Genomic DNA, 19,346 nt, shown 5'->3' on the forward strand with positions numbered 1-19,346 from the left:
TATTCTCACTTTGTACTAACACTCTTGACTTTTATTCTTCTTTGACACTTTATTTTTTGTTGACTGTTATCTTGGTTAAATGTTTTAGCATAGTTGCACTGTTGTTCATTTACTGCTCTGTGTGCCCTTAAATTGACCCCGGGGACAAATACAAATACATTGGTTTGAATTGAATTCTTTACAGCGCTACATCAGGTCGACATTGTGAATTGTTAGGTAATGAGACCTCACACATCTGTAATTTGAAATAATAAGCTGCACTTTTATTTACAACCAAACACAACATGAAAAGTATTCTTCTGATACCTTTCACTCTGCAGGGACATAGTGCACAAGCATCAAACTGCAAGTTCAAATTCTTAGTCAAACTAAACAATGAAATGAGAAACCTGAAGAAAAATGTGATTTGCCACTTGATTCTCAAATCCTGGGGAGGGTTTATGTACAGATGTGATCAAATATTTCCTTTTTTACCACCAGCTTTTGCAGCTTTTTACATGATCATACAAGCGGAATACATTAAATCGACTTGGTAGCTCAGATACTCCATACGGGAATAAGTACTGTGTAAAGATCTAAATGATTATTAATAATAATGTTACTTCTAATTTTAAATGTTGGTGATAGCCACCACAATCCACTGCTGATGCAATACTCTTGTTTTTCATCATCAGAGATGGACGTTTGTCCTGAATGCAGCTTTAAAGGAGCAGTCAGAACTGAACTGGTTTAAAGATTTGTCTTTTGTTTTACTACAATTTTCCAGTGCTCATGATTCAGAACCTTAGAAATGTTTTGAGATATTTGGGGAAAATTGGCTCTATGCCATGGCGTCCTGGTCATGCACAAACAAAAGTTGCTGCGGGTCTGCAGTTTCTTTTCTCCAGAAATGAAACTTGCGCCGTCTATAAAACTCGGCTCCGTTCAAATCTCATCACAGAGAAGCAAGACATGGACCCCTGTGAGTATCTCTGTTGTTCTTGTAATACTGTTTGAGGGATTTATTTAAGTTTATTTCATTTGAATTCTATAATCATAGGCAGAGGAATCACCTTCGAGAAATATACTGAGCTGTAAAATGTGATTTAAGATTTTCATCTCGTTTTTTCAGTTTCAGCTTTGGCCGCTGTGGCAGGAGGAGGTAAGACCCTGAATTCAACTCCTGAGTTTACTATTTTAGCATTTGCTTGACGATAGATCTACGACGGAGTATTAGGGGCAAAGAGATAAGGAAATACAATTTCGAGATTAACCTCGTAAATTTACGAGACACCCCTGCGTAAAAACGGAAAATGATGAAAAGTGAGTTAAAATGGAGCCTATTCCCCTCAGACCAAATTTCTTCCAAATCAGTGTCTTTCTATCTTCGGAAAAGACAGTTTGTTGCAGTATAGTTTCAAAGTCCTCCAATTTCATGACAATGTGATGATCATGATTTGCTGTTTCATCTGCACAAGTATCGGATTGTTTTGTCAAACTGTTTTTCATGAACAGTTGCGGAAGTCAATGTCCTTGTTTGTGCCAAGTGGTGGCTGCTGCTCATGGACTGAAATAACGACAATAATGTCATTAATGTAAGATTTTATTGTCGTATATTTACGAGTTTAATCTCAAAATATTATTATTTTTTCTTTAACGTTGCCTTAATCCCCCATCGTAATGATCCGTTATAATGCTCACAGACAATGATAGACAATGGGCCCCCTGTAAATGTTTGCCACAGGCCCCAACAGACTCCAGAATCACCACTGATCTTAACACAATAATAAAGAGACTGAACTGAGGAGCCTTTGCTGTTCCTGTTGCCTTTCATACAGCAGGGCAATAGGGCCACTTGCTGCTAGCCTAACTAGTTTTACATCTAGCTGTTTACTGTGCGAATGACAAATTCATCAAATAAAACCAGGACTTGAGAAAAAATGTAGTTGTGATGGAAGACAACGGAGTCCGCGGTGAATCCGACCGGTTAGCAAAAATCCTGCACTACGCAGGGTTGATGATGGGAATAAGCGCCGTCTCTCCATCAGACCCCGAGCTCCACGCGCATGCGCACATTCTACATGTGATCAAGACCCTCCTAGACTGTGGGTGGCAGCATTACAACTCTACAGTGTAGTACAGCCTGCCAGAATTCCAATAGTAGAAGAAGAAGAAATCACGTATTGGGCGTCAGTTTCGTTTCTGGAAAAGTGCCAGCAGCTTTCATTAAAGGACAAAAACAATTCCCGACATATCGTCGGCTTTATAGAAAAATGGGCATCGGTGAGTATAAGCGTTTCTTTAGCGCTGCAGATTATATAGTAATCAAAACGGAGCTATATGATTTATTCATAAATTGTGAAGAAATAAAGACGACCATCATTATGTCTAAAAGGTCTGACTTGACTTTTTGTAACTCCATTTCTCATTTTGTTCTTAAAGGAACTATTCTCACCATCGGAGCAGGAGCAGGTCAGATTATCACAACCTTTTTTTTTTCTCCCCCTTTCAAAGTTCATTTTTATGTAGGAGAGACATTTATTTATGTTAACCCAACTTGTTTCTCTCTGCTGGCTCCATGGATCGTGGCAGTGGGTGCTGTGGTCCTGGCTCCAGTTGCTCTCGGAGTTGCAGGTTTCACCGCAGGTGGGATAGCTGCTGGCTCCATCGCCGCTAAGATGATGGCAGCCTCTGCAGTAGCTAACGGAGGAGCGGTGGCAGCAGGTAGTACGGTGGCTGTTTTGCAGTCAGCAGGTAAGAAGAAGAAGAAGGGGGTACATACTCCTGATTCAACATGTAGTGTTTGACTTATTGGGTATCTTTTAGTCCTGTTGAAAGGCACTACAGTCCATTTGGGCAAGACCATGAACTTAGACTGTTGCTGAACACAAATGTGTGTCTGGAACTGAAAGTGAATCAACAATATGTTACTTTTTTAAGACTGTAAACGTGTAGATAAAGTGTGGATCTACAGTGGATTGACTGTTTATTCTTGACGTATTCATTTGGCTTGTCCCTGTTCTTGCTGCTCAGAAATTTCACCTCCATGGTGAAGTGCCCTTGTCTGTCGATTGTCAGTCGTTTGTTATTTGTTGTCCCAAATGTCTTTAGTTAAGTTATTTGTTTTATAGTATTGTTTTTTTTAGTGCTACTTTTTTTAGTGCTCTTTTTATGCACTGCAGGTTTGCACTGGGGGGTTGGGGGGATTGCAATTTCATCTGTGCTGTATGTTTATCATGGAGCATATTTGACAAATAAACAACCTTGAACCTTGAACCTTGAATAAGACTACGTGCAATCTTGTTGTAGGTGCTGCAGGCCTGTCAGCAGCTGCCACTGCAGCTGTCGCCGGTACTGGAGGAGCCATTGGCTGGCTGGGCAGTTTCTTTGGAAAATGATGGAAATACTTGATTAATTTTTACGTTTAAAATTATCTATGGGAAAACACTTCACCCACTTAATTGACAAATATAACCAAATTGCCAAATGCCAAATGTGATTTTTTTAAATGTGCTACAATAAAAGAGTGTGATTAGTGTTATCCATGTTCATGGTCTTGTATGTTTTTTACTGTGCATTCTACACTACTCACTACACTACTGTTTTTTACATGAGTGCTTTGCCCTATTTGTTCTGAATTTTAATGAAATAACTCATCTATTCCCTTTTTTACTATTAATGAAGTAGAAGAAGCACCATTTTCATTAGTGCAATATTTATTACCCAAACAATTAAGACGATACCAAAGGTAGCCCCAAATATAGCCCCACGTGTTTTCACCATTTCCTGCAATGACAGCGGCGTCTCATGTTCCTAACTTGCCTCATGATGTTGTTGTGAATCAATGCCTTCCACTCCTCTACAAGTGCTACATGCAGTTCTGCCAGGTGACGTGGTGGTGAGGTATGAGCATCCAGTCTCTGCTCTCTGCTTCAGCTGGTCCCAGACCTGCTCTGTGAGGTTCAGGTCAGGGGACATTGCTGGCCATACCACATGAGGCGCTCTGACTTCCTGAAGTCGAGCTGTGACAATTCTGGCACGATGTGGTGCAGCATTATCATCCATGAACAGGAAGTTGGTGGGTGTGCTGGTGGAATTGGAGGACTAATGATGGGTTCTGTGATGTCTCTGAGGTAAGCCATCTACAAACACTAGATCTGTTGTGCACTGACTGGTGATGCCTGCCCAGACTGTTGCACCTCCTCCACCAAAGCAAACACTGGGAACATGTTGACCTCAGCGTATCGCTCATCTTGCCTTCTCCAGCAATGCTGGCATCCATCGTTTCTGTGCAAGGTGACCCGACACTCATCAGTGAACCACTGTTGCATTGTCCAGGTCACATGGTCTTGTGCCCACTGCAAACGGTCACATGGGTGTCTTGGTGTCAGTGGAGTCACCTGCAACGGTCCTCTGGCATTCAAGCCAAAGTGGTGGAGTTGGTTGTCTGAAAACCCTTTTACCCCTCACTTCTGGTAAACAGGCCTGCAGCTGTGTGGCAGTAACATAAAGGGGTCTGAGTTCATACGTCCTTAGCTACTGGTCATCATTGCGGTCCATCACTCGTGGCGCTCCGCTGCCTGCTACCAACCTAAAAGCGCACTATGACCGATAAGTGACGTGTGTTCATGGCTGCTTGAATGATGAACTGGGAACGAAGTACTGGCAATACCAGCTTTTTATGTCCCCTGAATGTTGAAATTGATGTCACATTGAAAAGGTTTGTCTTTTTGTATTTTTTGGTATTGGCCCCAGTATGTATGGCGCACTGTACACAGTGAGGCCATTACGTGGAAACACAACATGAGGTGTGTCTATCACCCTAATACAATGTTCCTCCCTATCACTAAAGTGAAACAAACACCTTAATATGTATGAAACCTCACAATAGCCTTAACTTAATGTGAGCAGTGTATTGCAGGCTGTTAAAGACTTAAAGACTATTGTCCACAAGGGGAAGTTCTTATTTATTCTGTTTGTGCTGGTCTGAACGCACTCCTTCACTTGATTCTGTCTGATATCAGGTCTCATATCGTATCCATCATAGCTCTATGGTCACTTTATTCTTCAGTATTCATCTTTGTTTATATAGAGCTAGTACATATTTAGTGTGTTGTTCTATTATCTGCCATGCACCACTATCACATTATTATTTAGTATCTGCCTATTTGCATATAGCTTTATAATTATCTATTATATTTATACTCTCATTTACTGCACTATAGTTCTGTTACGTCTGTTCATTACTTCACTACATTACATTACATATATGCATTATGCCTGATTACATCTTAGGCAGATCACTGTCCACTTATATCTTCTCTGGCACTGCAGTTCCGTTTACATCTGCTTCAACAGTCTACTGCATGTCTGTTTACATCATACACGTCTGTTCACATGTCTGCTTTCATCTGTTTACATGCATGTCCTTTTACATCTTACTCCGTCGCTGTCCTCTGGATCTAACTCTGTAACTTGTGTTTTTTAACTTGTACTAACATCTTGACACCTTCCTCTCTGCTGTCCTTGTATCTAACTTTGTAATGTTGTATTCTCACTTTGTACTAACACTCTTGACTTTTATTCTTCTTTGACACTTTATTTTTTGTTGACTGTTATCTTGGTTAAATGTTTTAGCATAGTTGCACTGTTGTTCATTTACTGCTCTGTGTGCCCTTAAATTGACCCCGGGGACAAATACAGTTTTTTTTATTTGAATTGAATTCTTTACAGCGCTACATCGGGTCGACATTGTGAATTGTTAGGTAATGAGACCTCACACATCTGTAATTTGAAATAATAAGCTGCACTTTTATTTACAACCAAACACAACATGAAAAGTATTCTTCTGATACCTTTCACTCTGCAGGGACATAGTGCACAAGCATCAAACTGCAAGTTCAAATTCTTAGTCAAACTAAACAATGAAATGAGAAACCTGAAGAAAAATGTGATTTGCCACTTGATTCTCAAATCCTGGGGAGGGTTTATGTACAGATGTGATCAAATATTTCCTTTTTTACCACCAGCTTTTGCAGCTTTTTACATGATCATACAAGCGGAATACATTAAATCGACTTGGTAGCTCAGATACTCCATACGGGAATAAGTACTGTGTAAAGATCTAAATGATTATTAATAATAATGTTATTTCTAATTTTAAATGTTGGTGATAGCCACCACAATCCACTGCTGATGCAATACTCTTGTTTTTCATCATCAGAGATGGACGTTTGTCCTGAATGCAGCTTTAAAGGAGCAGTCAGAACTGAACTGGTTTAAAGATTTGTCTTTTGTTTTACTACAATTTTCCAGTGCTCATGATTCAGAACCTTAGAAATGTTTTGAGATATTTGGGGAAAATTGGCTCTATGCCATGGCGTCCTGGTCATGCACAAACAAAAGTTGCTGCGGGTCTGCAGTTTCTTTTCTCCAGAAATGAAACTTGCGCCGTCTATAAAACTCGGCTCCGTTCAAATCTCATCACAGAGAAGCAAGACATGGACCCCTGTGAGTATCTCTGTTGTTCTTGTAATACTGTTTGAGGGATTTATTTAAGTTTATTTCATTTGAATTCTATAATCATAGGCAGAGGAATCACCTTCGAGAAATATACTGAGCTGTAAAATGTGATTTAAGATTTTCATCTCGTTTTTTCAGTTTCAGCTTTGGCCGCTGTGGCAGGAGGAGGTAAGACCCTGAATTCAACTCCTGAGTTTACTATTTTAGCATTTGCTTGACGATAGATCTACGACGGAGTATTAGGGGCAAAGAGATAAGGAAATACAATTTCAAGTTAAAATGGAGCCTATTCCCCTCAGACCAAATTTCTTCCAAATCAGTGTCTTTCTATCTTCGGAAAAGACAGTTTGTTGCAGTATAGTTTCAAAGTCCTCCAATTTCATGACAATGTGATGATCATGATTTGCCGTTTCATCTGCACAAGTATCGGATTGTTTTGTCAAACTGTTTTTCATGAACAGTTGCGGAAGTCAATGTCCTTGTTTGTGCCAAGTGGTGGCTGCTGCTCATGGACTGAAATAACGACAATAATGTCATTAATGTAAGATTTTATTGTCGTATATTTACGAGTTTAATCTCAAAATATTATTATTTTTTCTTTAACGTTGCCTTAATCCCCCATCGTAATGATCCGTTATAATGCTCACAGACAATGATCACATTGTGAACTAAGTTTTCCTGGGTTTGTCCTTGTGCAGTAGCCGCTGTGGTCGCAGCTCCTGTAGTTCTCGGAGCTGCAGGTTTCACCTCCGCAGGGATCGTTGCGGGCTCTATCGGAGCTAAAATGATGTCAGTTGCTGCCATCGCTAACGGAGGCGGAGTGGCAGCAGGAAGTCTGGTGGCTGGTCTTCAGTCAGCAGGTAATAGGCTACTAAAAATTACTTTCGATCATTTTTATTAATTTTTTACTATTGCATATTGTGCTTAAGATGCAGTGTTCAGGGAGAATATAATGACTGAATTCAAGCCTGTGTTCTCTGGTTGCAGGTGCAGCAGGCCTGTCCGGAGCTGCCTCTGCAGCTGTGGCCACCGTTGGGGGAGCTGTAGCCTCGCTGGCAAACTCCATCGACTGAGATTATTTCAAGACTCATCTACAGCATTTAGCTTTTGCAACGATCATAGAAAATGTTTTAGTTTACTTATCAAGCAGCATTTTTATCAGCCAAATATGTTTTTGGCTGACTGATAGCCTTTTTGGTTCAATGTTAAGACAATTCAGTTGTTCCTAAATTGCTTGATATGCCATGTTTGCATGCATGTTACAGTGCTGCTGAAACAGAAATGTTTCTCGACCACACTGTTTAACAAATGTAATGTGAAAAAGGATCCTCAAGATGGCGGAAGAGGAAAAGCTTCAACCTTTGTTTAGGAACTTTCTTTGATTAATAAAAACAAGCTCTGTAGAGGCCATATCTATTGCTGATTATTGAATGTGTTCACCTGCCGTCTTACATGACTCACTGAGTATGAACTATAGTGTTTTATGTTAACTAGAGGTGCTGCAGGCAAGTGCTTGGGGTCCCTGGGGCTGATAAACTTTAACCCACCGCAGTAGATCAACATTTGCAAAGTTTGCAGTGACAGTAGGAAGTGGCCCCGTCTGACAACACTCACTCATATATGACTGAATGATGCTTGCATAGCCCTAAATATGGGGTAGATACACTTTGTGAGATTATGAGATAATGGGGTGGGGACAACATGTATGAAGGGGCCCCCTGTAAATGTTTGCCACAGGCCCCAACAGACTCCAGAATCACCACTGATCTTAACACAATAATAAAGAGACTGAACTGAGGAGCCTTTGCTGTTCCTGTTACCTTTCATACAGCAGGGCAATATATTGCCACTTGCTGCTAGCCTAACTAGTTTTACATCTAGCTGTTTACTGTGCGAATGACAAATTCATCAAATAAAACCAGGACTTGAGAAAAAGGTGTGTAAACACAGGCCACAAGTTTAAGCTACTATTTTCTTTTTATACGTCATTTGTGATCCTAACGTCTCAACTTGTGTATCTTGTGTCCCCAGAGTTGCAAAAGCACAGAGCAATCAGAAATGTACTTAATTTGTCTCAATAGTGTTAGTGTGGATAATGACATGACAAATCCACTCTGAATCATACAAATGATTAATTGAAAATATGACAGTAGTATGCTGCAATGTTTGGTGGAATGACCCTGCCTACCCTGGCTTTGGGTTCAGCATGTTGAAATAAAACTACCTTATGCAATGTTTGGACAGGTCGGTTCTTTGATTTTGATTACAAGGGCCAGAGCTAAGCTATTTTCTACGTTCACTGCACCAACAAAGAGTAGACACCGACACAGGTTTGAAGAAGAAGACAGAACCAAACCAGTTCAACAACCCTCGAATGTTTATGTCACATGGAATGTTGTTTTCCTGGACTCTTCAGTTTACGTGAAATGATATGTCATATGTCATAACATATCATTTCACGTTCAACAAAACTTCAGTGCGTCTGATGCATCAGACTACATTTATTCTATTAAACTAAGACCACAGATCAAAAGACATTAACCCTTATGATACATGAAGCTCCTTGTTGGAATATTAGTTTTTACTTAAGTCCTAAAGCTTCAGCATGTCACTGAACCCTTTCCAGACTAAATAACACAGCATTTATTTTCTTTGGTAAACCATGTGTTTATGTTGACAGAAACCAATAGAAATTTAACGATGTTAAATGGACCTGAGCTTGTATAACGCTTTTCTACTATAGGCGCTTTTACAGCAAAGTTCATCCGCAGTTCATCCACAGCTTGTGTCACTCAGTTTTTTACATTTTTCAGTTCTGTGTAAAGATCTGAAACATTGGGGTTAAAAACATCACATTCAACAAAAAAGTGTGACCAACATGCAACAGTTAAGGCAATCAGAAGGAGGTCTATATATTTATATATATTTTCACTTTCTATTTTAAGCTTTTCTCACAACACTGTATTTGGCCGGATTTATTCAGTTTTCAGTTATCTATAAGAGTATATTCACATTTATAATGAACAGGTTCTCCACAAAAAGTTCTGCGTTACGTAAATGATATCTTATTAATTAATGATATACTTTAGTGCTAACATTGATTTTTCTTGCCTTTATTGAAAAGGACAATCGATAGATTAGGAAACCAGGGAGATAGATGAGAAAGGGATAAGAGAAAGGAGCCACAGCCTGATGTCAAACTCAGATCGCTAATCTGGAGGCCTGGCCTCCTTAAATGGGGCACCACATCACCATTAGGCCATCTTTTGTTTTTCTATGATAAAAGAAAGTTGCAAGTTACAGTTAATAATACAAATCCAATGAAGTGGCTAATGTGACACAAGTCCATCAAAACTCATGTCACTGTTCACTGTGATCCCTACTATGTATGAAAGGGTTAAATACATTCTGCATTAAACCTCATTGTTACTGTAAGGGTACATTTCCACAGTTTATTCAATAGCAGCAGGCCGTCCAGACCTACGATCCAGATTAACCTTCAGGACAAGGGAGCTCCCAGGAAGATAGGTTATGCGGTTAGTACCTTGTATGGTAATGTGCACGTGTCCAAAAGTGAACCATTCTCAATGCAAAAGTAGACCTCAGACAGAACAATAATTAATAATCAAAGTGACAGAAATAAAATCAACAATGGAAGTCTAAATGTCGACCTCTGGTGGACTAAGTCGGCACATCCAGTCAATGTACTGCAGGATTGTTTAGTGCAGTCAGGTGTGCCAGTAATCACAGACGTGCCTACAGTCATATACTGTATAAGGCCCCAACTCATAGACCTCTCTGATCACTACCTCTGCCATGCATACCTGAGCATGTAGGTAATGTTGTTGATGTTTATTTATCTGCTGTGTCTTGGATCTGTTTGAGTTAACTATTAACTTAATCACGTTATTAATTGTCTGTTCATAGTTTGGTGATTAGTTTGTTTTATTAATGTCAGTGTCATTGATGCCACAGAAACCATGGCTCTGGATTGAAAAATAAATCCTTTAAACTGCAACCCCTGCATCTCTTTAGTGTGGAAGTCTTAGGCAGGCAGCCCATTTTAAAGAACCTGAGAAGTTGTAATACTTAATGAAGCACAACTATCAATAAACCATAGTTGATCCTGAGATTGTTTTTTTTTTGATAAACTCATGTTAAATAAAAAACATTTGAATAACATAAAAAGTTGTTTTCGCCTGATAGCTGAAAGAGAATGTGACACTCCTTCACAAAGATGTTTACTACTTGTGTTTGTCTGCATTTAATTATAGGATTATTGACCCAGTTACACCCTCTTTTCTCTGAGTTTCATTTCTCCTGAAATGAGACCTAACTCTCCCAGAGTATATAAAACCCTGCCCCACACACATCTCACCACTCAGGATCACACCATGGGACTGCGTGAGTATTACTGCCCCTTTGAATAATGCTGTTGTTCGGAAAGATGGCTTCTTATTGATCTTTATAAGAATGTAGTGATGATGGGGCACTGAAAAATATCTTTAATAAAACCAGATAAGCTTTTAACATTGATCCTAGTTTTCATTCTTTCTTTCAGTGACTATCGCTGCGGTAGTAGGAGGAGGAGGTAAGCCCTAAAAAGCATTCATGGATCACCTTTTTACTGAAGTAGTCTTAAATGTAAAAGATTATCATTAACAAATTTTCCCTGCGGTGGTTTTATCCGTATGCAGCTGGAGCTGTGGTTGCAGCTCCTGTGGTTCTAGGAGCTATAGGTTTTACTTCAGCTGGGATAGCTGCTGGTACCATTGCTGCCAACATGATGTCAGCTGCTGCCATCGCTAACGGAGGAGGAGTGGCAGCAGGGGGTCTGGTGGCTGGTTTGCAGGCAGCAGGTAAAAGCCTTTCTTTGATTTAAAATGAATTATAATCTGAAGGTTTAAACTCCTGTGTTGGATATTGTCACACAGGGATAATGACAGGAACATTATATGTCTTGTATTTTTAAAAGTAGATTAATGTCCCAAAATAAAGAATAGGAAAGAATAATATTGGAACTATTGTAATAAAATAAATCCTAAATTAGAGATTAACGGTTGTTATGTTGACCACATTGTTACTTATGAGACACAGTGTTACGTGGATCACTTGAATGCAACTCTGCTGACCTGAAGTTCACATGACTAGTGTTAATCATTGTGTGAACATGGCCAAGTAAATGGAGTAATCTAATGAGTGTCCACTTCATCAACACATTGTTCTGTTACCTCCTCTGGCTTGAGAACAATGATTTCTGGGTTTGTGTGATGTTGCTGTAGGGGCTGCTGGTCTGTCTGGAGCTGCTACAGCTGCTGTGGCAGGCGCAGGGGGAACTCTTGCCGGGCTGGCTGCAATCATCATCTGACAACCATGAAGAAAAAGATGAAGCTGCTATATGTTTGCTTATTCAACCAAACAGAAAAGAAGCTATTTGAAATGATCAGCTCAATAAACCAAACTCACCAATAAACATGTTTGAACTTTCATGTTTGATGCAATAAATCCTTAAATGACATGTACTGGCTCTGTGCATCATCTGTAAATAAATATTTCCATTGCTCATATTGTCTCACATACAGCTTTCAGTAACTAATTCAGAGTGTCCAAGTAATTACTGAACTCAATTGAAGGTAGAAAATATGTCAGGAGGACACAAAACACGGAGGACCCAATTGCAGAAACAAAAAAAACAATTTTAATTAAAGTTGAAGGTCAAAACAAAACTTTACTTTCCAGAACAAAATTCGAAACGAGAAAACACTGGAAAATCTGAAAACAGTGACTAAGAACATCCAACATATGACAGGTTACCAAAGACAATGAACCGAAAAAAAAAAAAAGGGAAGGAACACAGAGACTAAATCGACACAGGGGTTATCAAACACAGGTGAGGACAATAACACAACACCAGGAAACAATTCCCTTGTTTTAAACACACAAGGGAAACTGGCAGCACTAAGGAATAATATAACAGAACACAACACTCTGAAATACATCATATACAAAACCAAACCATGACAACATACATTTTACACTTGAGGACTAAAACATAAAACTTGAAAAATGATCAAGTTCACAAAGCTCAGTGAAAAAAGTCACACATAACTGGTTCATAAATATGAGCGACACCTTTTAAATTTAGCATTGCATAATTTAGCATGATTTTTTTTCTTTAACAAAAAGGCTTGATCAAAAGTACATTCAGTGAAAATGCTTATATTTTACCACTGAAAGGTTAAGTGTCTGAACACATGACAGAAGGACCTCTTCAAAAACTAGACCCTTTGTAAACAACACTTTTAATCACTCTTAAAATCAACTCTATGAAATATTCGGTCAGCTTCCTGCAACAACAAACCACCACACCCCTAATTAAGTAAAACTTTTATCCTTCATAAAATCTAACCTGGTATGTTGTGAAAACATTCCTCCCCTGTACAGTGTGTGCCAATAAAGTAAATATGTTAATTAACTGCTGTCAGAACAAGGTGTGTAAAGGACCTCACGGGTCTTTTGGAAAGCTTCAAACGGACACACGAACTACAGCTTTTAGCAACACAAGAGATTACTGCTTTGGTTCTAAAAAAACAAAACAAAAAATGATCTTACCTCACCAAATAAGGTGTAGAAATCCTTTATGCAATGTTACCAGGAAACTGTAACAATGTAGTTATTTACATAGGCCCACCAGAATATGTAGAAAAGGCAACATCAACAATAAACACTGGAAATGTTCATGTTAGCGTTGTCATGATGAGCATGTCATCATGTGGAGCTCGGAGTATTACTGAACCTAAGTTCAGCCTTAAAGAGCCATTAGCATGTTGTAAATGAAAATATTTTTTTATTTCTTCAATGAAATGGTAACAGCTTGTTCAGTAACAACAATGGAAGAGACTGTTTATTTCACATGCATTTAATTATCATTAGTAATTGGACAGTTTAAGATGAGAACATTCAAAGAGCTCAGAACCATTATATATAGCCACATTCCCGCAAATGGTGTCAAATCGATCATTTATCAGAGTTAATGAACTTCCTGAGTCGACACCAGGCTGCATCTTCGTATATAATCTTTGGCTCATTGTGTACAGCAACACTAAGATGCTTTATGTAGAGTTTGTACGGCACATAAAGTTAACTCAGATGAGCAGATTGATCACAGAACAGAAACAGAAACAGAAACAGTCACCTAGAGGGATCATTGTGTTCATTTCAGAGTACACACAGCTTGTGTCAATGCGGTTTATCTTTAGGTTTAATTGGTATCATTTTGGGCTTTGTCACAAATGGCTGACAGCATCCATCCCACGAATCCTCCAACACTGGCTACAATTCCACATACAGACTTTGTCAGACCAGTTGCACCTGCAGTGAGATGACACAACATTCAGGGTTATCAGACCATCACATCCGTTTTACACAGTCCTGTCTCTAAGGAAAGTCTTTAATCCACATTTTTAATTGAGATCCATGTTTATCTGCAGGGGACTAAAAAGTTATTCTCAACCCTAGTCTTCACTCTGTACTTAAGGTGTCACATACTCTAATGCACTTGTTTATTAAGTCTTGACATTCTCTCTACAGCTTTATCGACAAACGTTCTGTTTGTGTAGATCTTGGAGCCCCTCCGGCTGTAGACAAATGAGTACTTCTTATCTCTTTGCTGATCTTGTGCAGTGCATGTGCTGATTTTGGACAATTAAAATGAACAAATGCTTTTTTTTAGCAGTATGCTAATCCCCTCATCTGACACAGACCGCGATAATAGGAATGAGAAAAAAGTAATCAGTGTGACGTCTTGTTTGTCTATGTTCATTTCAGCAATGTACAGTATATATGAATTTCCCTCGGGATCAATAAAGTATCTATCTATCTATCTATCTATCTATCTATCTATCTATCTATCTATCTATCTATCTCTACTGTATATGGAGTATATTGAGTCATTCAGTCTCCATTGGGTGTTGATAAAAGCTTATGGTTAACTTTACCTGAACACTTTGCTGGAATATGTATGAGCTTAGTTTGTTTCTCGTTTAAAAAAGGAATAAACATAAGCTAGTGTATAGTTTGTTCTTCCACTCCCTGCCACGGTATGTCACTGGGCCAGAGTTGGCGCGCACTGAAGGGGTGGTGCCATACGCACAATTAAATGCAGGTGCGCTCGACACCTGTCCCCCTCTCTTTCCGGCTCTCCTCACAGGTCAATTACTGACGTGGCGGCACCGTTTGTCGGCACGGTAAGCCGTTTAGGCGTCCACCAAGCCTGCTCTTGACGCACGTTACTCCGGCTTGGCGTGTGGCTGTCTGCTGGTGTCGTGGGAGACAGGTTGCTGAGTTTGTTTGGGCGAGTGGTGCGCGCTCTCGGTAAGTCGCCACGGTCCGGTTTCCTTCATGTCTGTGACACTGTGGGCGCTCTCTTCGTCCACTGTTTCAGAGGCTGTCTGCATCCTCAACTGACCTAAGGCTGGGGTTGTAAGTTGACTTCGGCCATCAGACACATCAATGCTGTTTTTGGCTACCTGGTGATAATTTGGCTCATTTAGAAAACTCGTGATTGACGGTGTGGTATCTATGGACCTACTTTGGGTGGACCATTGCCTCTTGTGGAGGATGGCCTCAAAATCTAAGGGACACCAAAGAGATCATTTAAATACCGATTGCCCATTGGCTCGCGCTGCCAATGCCAATGGGCTTGGACATTTGTAGTATCTATATATTCTTTGTTCTTAATATTGGTGTTCCGTTGTTTTGGTTGACAATTAATTGTATTTCTTTTCTTGTTAATTTCCCTTATTATTGACTGTTGGCACCGTTTTACTTGTTGTATTGGCCTGATTTTTATAATTTTTGTTTCTTTGATCAGGTGCTGAGGGCCCAAGGCGGCAGTTCAGTCCACTGGTGGTGGTTTCTTCACAACTCCCGTTTTTGTTATTGTGGTGTGCAGTGTGTGGTTACTTTAAGGATCCCTTCCCCTTTTTGGTTCCCCCCTGCCGCATGGTAAGCCTCAGCCCTGTCCCCCCCTCTCTGGTCCAGTGCTGTTTCTTATATATATTTCCATGCAGTATATTAGTTTCTATTTTGATTAGTTGTCGTTAATTGAAGTATTTCGTTTAATAAAGTTTTCTCGTTTAACATTGTGAAACTGTCTCTGCCCAGTGGTACTTTCGAATCTGTGTGACCTCTCAAAAAAAGTAGTTAATATTTCCTGGGAGTGAAATTCCCCTGGTGCCGTTGTCGCGAAAAAATTAATCCACTGCTCATGGCACACTAGAATTATTTTAAAATGCACACATACAGTATATACACGCACAGAGTATAAATTCAGCCTACCTATTAATTGCAAAAATGCAAACACACTTCCCGATGACACGACTCCCAACCATGCCATTATTTTAGCAGCAATAGAGCCTGCTGCTATTCCAGCGTTGGTAAAACCAAAGATGGCCAGCAAAGCAGGTGTGAAGGTCACAGTCACAACTCCTCCTGGCAAGAGAAGAAGAAACTTAGTCTTTAATAAAAAGAGTCAAATAAGAGAAATAACTGTCAAACGGCTATTTTTCAAATGTTCTCACCTGTGCCTACAACGACACCCTTACCTGTTCATGAAACACAAATGAAATTAAGTTTAGTTTAAAATTGTAAATTAGTTTATTCTCGGCTTCACAGTGATGAAAATATTTGCTAACATGTATTTGCTGACTTATAGTTTTTATGTTTAAGAAATTCTATTTTCATGTTTCCTCTCACTCTTACCACCTCTCTCAAAGTTATACATATATTAATAATTTACAGTGAAGCACATTTCTGGTTGGGAACAAATGTCATTGCTCTTTAAAATATTGTAGATAATCCCTCCAAACTTTAGACGATGCCTTAAGTGTCAATGTTTTAATGTAATTTCTCAGGAGGGAATTTTAGATGAAAAGACTGCCTGAAGACTCAAACAGTGAACACCGGTGTCAAACTGATGCCATTTTAAAGAAAGTAGTAGAGGTTTTGTTAAGCATATCTGAAATGAGATGCAAAGCCACGTTCATTTACATATACATGCTGTGATTTTGACTGAATTTGTTTTGCTGTCTGTGCGCATGCGTGACAATAAAACAGGTCTCCGTCTAGAGCTCCGACCAAAGAAGCAGGTGTGCTGTTTTTCTTCCATAACTAAATAAGCTAGTGATAGCTTGCCATCTCTGATGACTGTAACCACGCAAGACTGCTGCAAGGATGTCTAATGCTACAGGTTTTCACTGTTTAAAGGAATGTATTAAGCTTCTGGGAGGGGGTTGTTCTATTGAACAAAATGACAAAACTGAAGACACCCTGTTTACCTTAATTGTTCATTCTGGATATCTCTCCAAGATATTTCACCACCAAACAGTCTGAGAGTAATGTGAAGACCTACTACCACTATATTCAGATAACCTTTGTGGGATTTATTAAACTATACATTTTTGGAAAGGTTATGGTATAAGGAGTCAAATCAGTGTTAGCATTTGCCCAGATGTCTATGTGGCAGTCATCTTGGATTAAAAAAATAAATAATAAAAAAAGGCTGCAGTTAAACTTTAATTTGTAATATTTCAGCTTCTGAATAAGCGGAAATGTGAATTTTAACTGCTAAACACACATTTTCAGGGTCACACAATCCAATGATTCTAGTTACAAAGCTACACAACTTTACCATATTAACCCATAGATGCATAAGTGGGTCAAAAATGTCCTGGTGTGGTTTTCTTGGAATATGTTTAGAATGAAAAGTTTAATATTCCATGTTCCTCAAACTCAAATGTATTTTTTCATCATCCCATAGAAATACATCAGTTTTTTTCTTTGAGTTTAAAATTCGTTAATGTAAAACTTAGATGTTTTGGACCTATCGACATGCACATTTAGACCACAGTTGGGAGAAGTTGTTTACCAGGCTGTTTGACGTCACAGATTATTCTAGGTGGGTCATTCTGGCACAACCCTGATAATGACATCTTTTGAATATATGCAGAGCCTTTGGAAGTGTCTGGCAGTTATGTTTGAGCATGACACTGAACCACAAGTGTGATGCTATATCATGTCTCCTGCAGTATTCATCTCATGTATAAATGTTCATCAATGTGAGCTAACAAGCTATCAATGTGAGTCTAAAGAGTCTTATGTGAAGTCAAGTCTTGATAATTTCCTCGACAATGATCAGCTTTGTTGAGTTTTGGCAGCAATCAGATCACTTCTCTCGTCATGGGAGACAAACCTGCTCATTTGGATGTGGTAGATGTTGGTGTCATCTCTGACTTAATTATGAATAGAAGCTTTTCCTTGTCTTTGTCTAGTTGATCTAGAGATACAGTATTTGATTGAACTTTTTGTGACGTATTATTATTGGAAGATAAAAATTACAAATGTAAAAATATATTTGCTGACGTATTGGAACAGAGTTGTCAAAAGAGAAATAACTACTCACATATTTCATCACGCTTTTCAAAGATGTCATTACCTGTTCATGAGCACACAAAAACACATGAATCAGGCCTGTATACTTGATTAAAGGTGTATAATAAAAAAAGGTTTTTTTAAAAGTACTCACAGAGGTCTATAAGCAGACTGAAAAAGAGGTAATTACCTGTTAAAAAAAGAGAGAAAACATATTTAAAAGCATTTTATCTACTGGAAAAAAGATACATGAATTAAACTAGAAAAAGTTAACTCACAAAATCCTGCCATGTCAGCTTTGGAGATGAGATGGAGATGGAGATGTTTTGTAGAGGCTAGCTGAGGTGGAACAAACTGAGCCTGCCACCCTCTGAGACGTCAAACCTGTTGGCAAACAAGCAACCCTACCCATACTGAGTATGGGTGGGACAACAGTAGATATTTGCATTTCCTCCATAGGAATCGTGAGGACAACAAGATTCATTTCTAAGAAATTGAAACTTACAAATCAGACCAATAACATCTTTAAAAAAAATAAAGAGCCCCTTTAAATCAATGTACACTTTTTTAAAATTTAATTTCTCATTTAATTTTTGTAAAGGCTTACTTTAAAAAAAAAAAAAAAAAAAACCAAGTCCACAACTTGAATTAATTTTAAAAGATAGGTTTAATATTTTGGTAGAAATGAGAAAATAAATGAAGACTATGCATTTAACTTAAATCAATACATAATTCATATTGTTGAAAATGAAGACAACGCTGAAGTGTCCACTTGAGGGTTGGCTCTAAAACATAAAATTTAAAACAAATCTCCATTAGGCCTCATTTCAAAAGGCCCCTTTTGACTGCAGAGCAACAGAAAACAGCTTTGGTCTCAAGCACACATTAACATAGAAATCCTAAAATGTATTTGTGAATTGTTCTATGTGTATTTATTGTTATTGTGATTGATCTAGCTCTATACCTGTTTATCGGCTGCTGAGGTTTCATACAGAGCAGTGAGTCTGCTATATTACGCCATGCTCTCTGTAAATATACAGCTGTGGTCCGCATCTCACAAATAATATATCTCTCTGTTTGACACACAAGGACGGTTAATGAATATTCGACTTGAGCTTGCATATTGCTTTTCTAGTCTTCTGACTACTTATGAAGAGCTTTTAAAACCACATGTCCAACCTTTCGATTCACATACCACATTCACACATTGATGGCCAAGGCTACTTGGTGTCCATCAGTATTAACTAACACATTCATACCTATGATTCATACACATTATGACGCAGCAGCTGGGACAACTTGTAGTTCAGTGTCTTGCACATGAACATGTGAGTGAAGGGACAGGGTGTCAAATTGCAGATAAACAACTCTACCGAATAAATTAGCCACTCAATATTGACTCATAAATTTGACTT

General features: G+C 38.9%; 2 protein-coding genes and 1 long non-coding RNA gene across 3 annotated transcripts; 2 read left to right on the forward strand and 1 right to left on the reverse strand.

The window, feature by feature from the left end:
• Nucleotides 1-2,109: 2,109 nt before the first annotated feature.
• Nucleotides 2,110-3,520, forward strand: LOC306841025 (uncharacterized protein). Its single transcript, XM_079370646.1, has 4 exons — nt 2,110-2,262; nt 2,422-2,451; nt 2,572-2,733; nt 3,289-3,520. The coding sequence occupies exons 1-4, from the start codon at nt 2,253-2,255 to the stop codon at nt 3,375-3,377; spliced, it is 291 nt and encodes a 96-aa protein (XP_079226772.1). The 5' UTR covers nt 2,110-2,252; the 3' UTR covers nt 3,378-3,520.
• A 2,716-nt stretch (nt 3,521-6,236) lies between these two features.
• Nucleotides 6,237-12,019, forward strand: LOC306840173 (uncharacterized protein). The gene is made up of 8 exons (XM_079369265.1): nt 6,237-6,489; nt 6,640-6,669; nt 7,200-7,361; nt 7,489-7,571; nt 10,785-10,905; nt 11,063-11,092; nt 11,199-11,360; nt 11,784-12,019. Exons 1-8 carry the CDS (start codon nt 6,300-6,302, stop codon nt 11,867-11,869), a joined length of 864 nt encoding a protein of 287 aa, XP_079225391.1. The 5' UTR covers nt 6,237-6,299; the 3' UTR covers nt 11,870-12,019.
• Nucleotides 12,020-17,957: 5,938 nt separating this feature from the next.
• On the reverse strand, nt 17,958-18,425 carry LOC306840888. Its single transcript, XR_013781394.1, has 3 exons — nt 18,210-18,425; nt 18,086-18,121; nt 17,958-17,995 (listed from the first exon to the last, which is right to left on the reverse strand). It is a non-coding gene; the product is annotated as an uncharacterized lncRNA (long non-coding RNA).
• Between the last annotated feature and the right edge of the window lie 921 nt (nt 18,426-19,346).

This window comes from Symphodus melops (assembly GCF_947650265.1).
Source record: "Symphodus melops genome assembly, chromosome: 19".
NCBI lineage: Eukaryota > Metazoa > Chordata > Actinopteri > Labriformes > Labridae > Symphodus > Symphodus melops.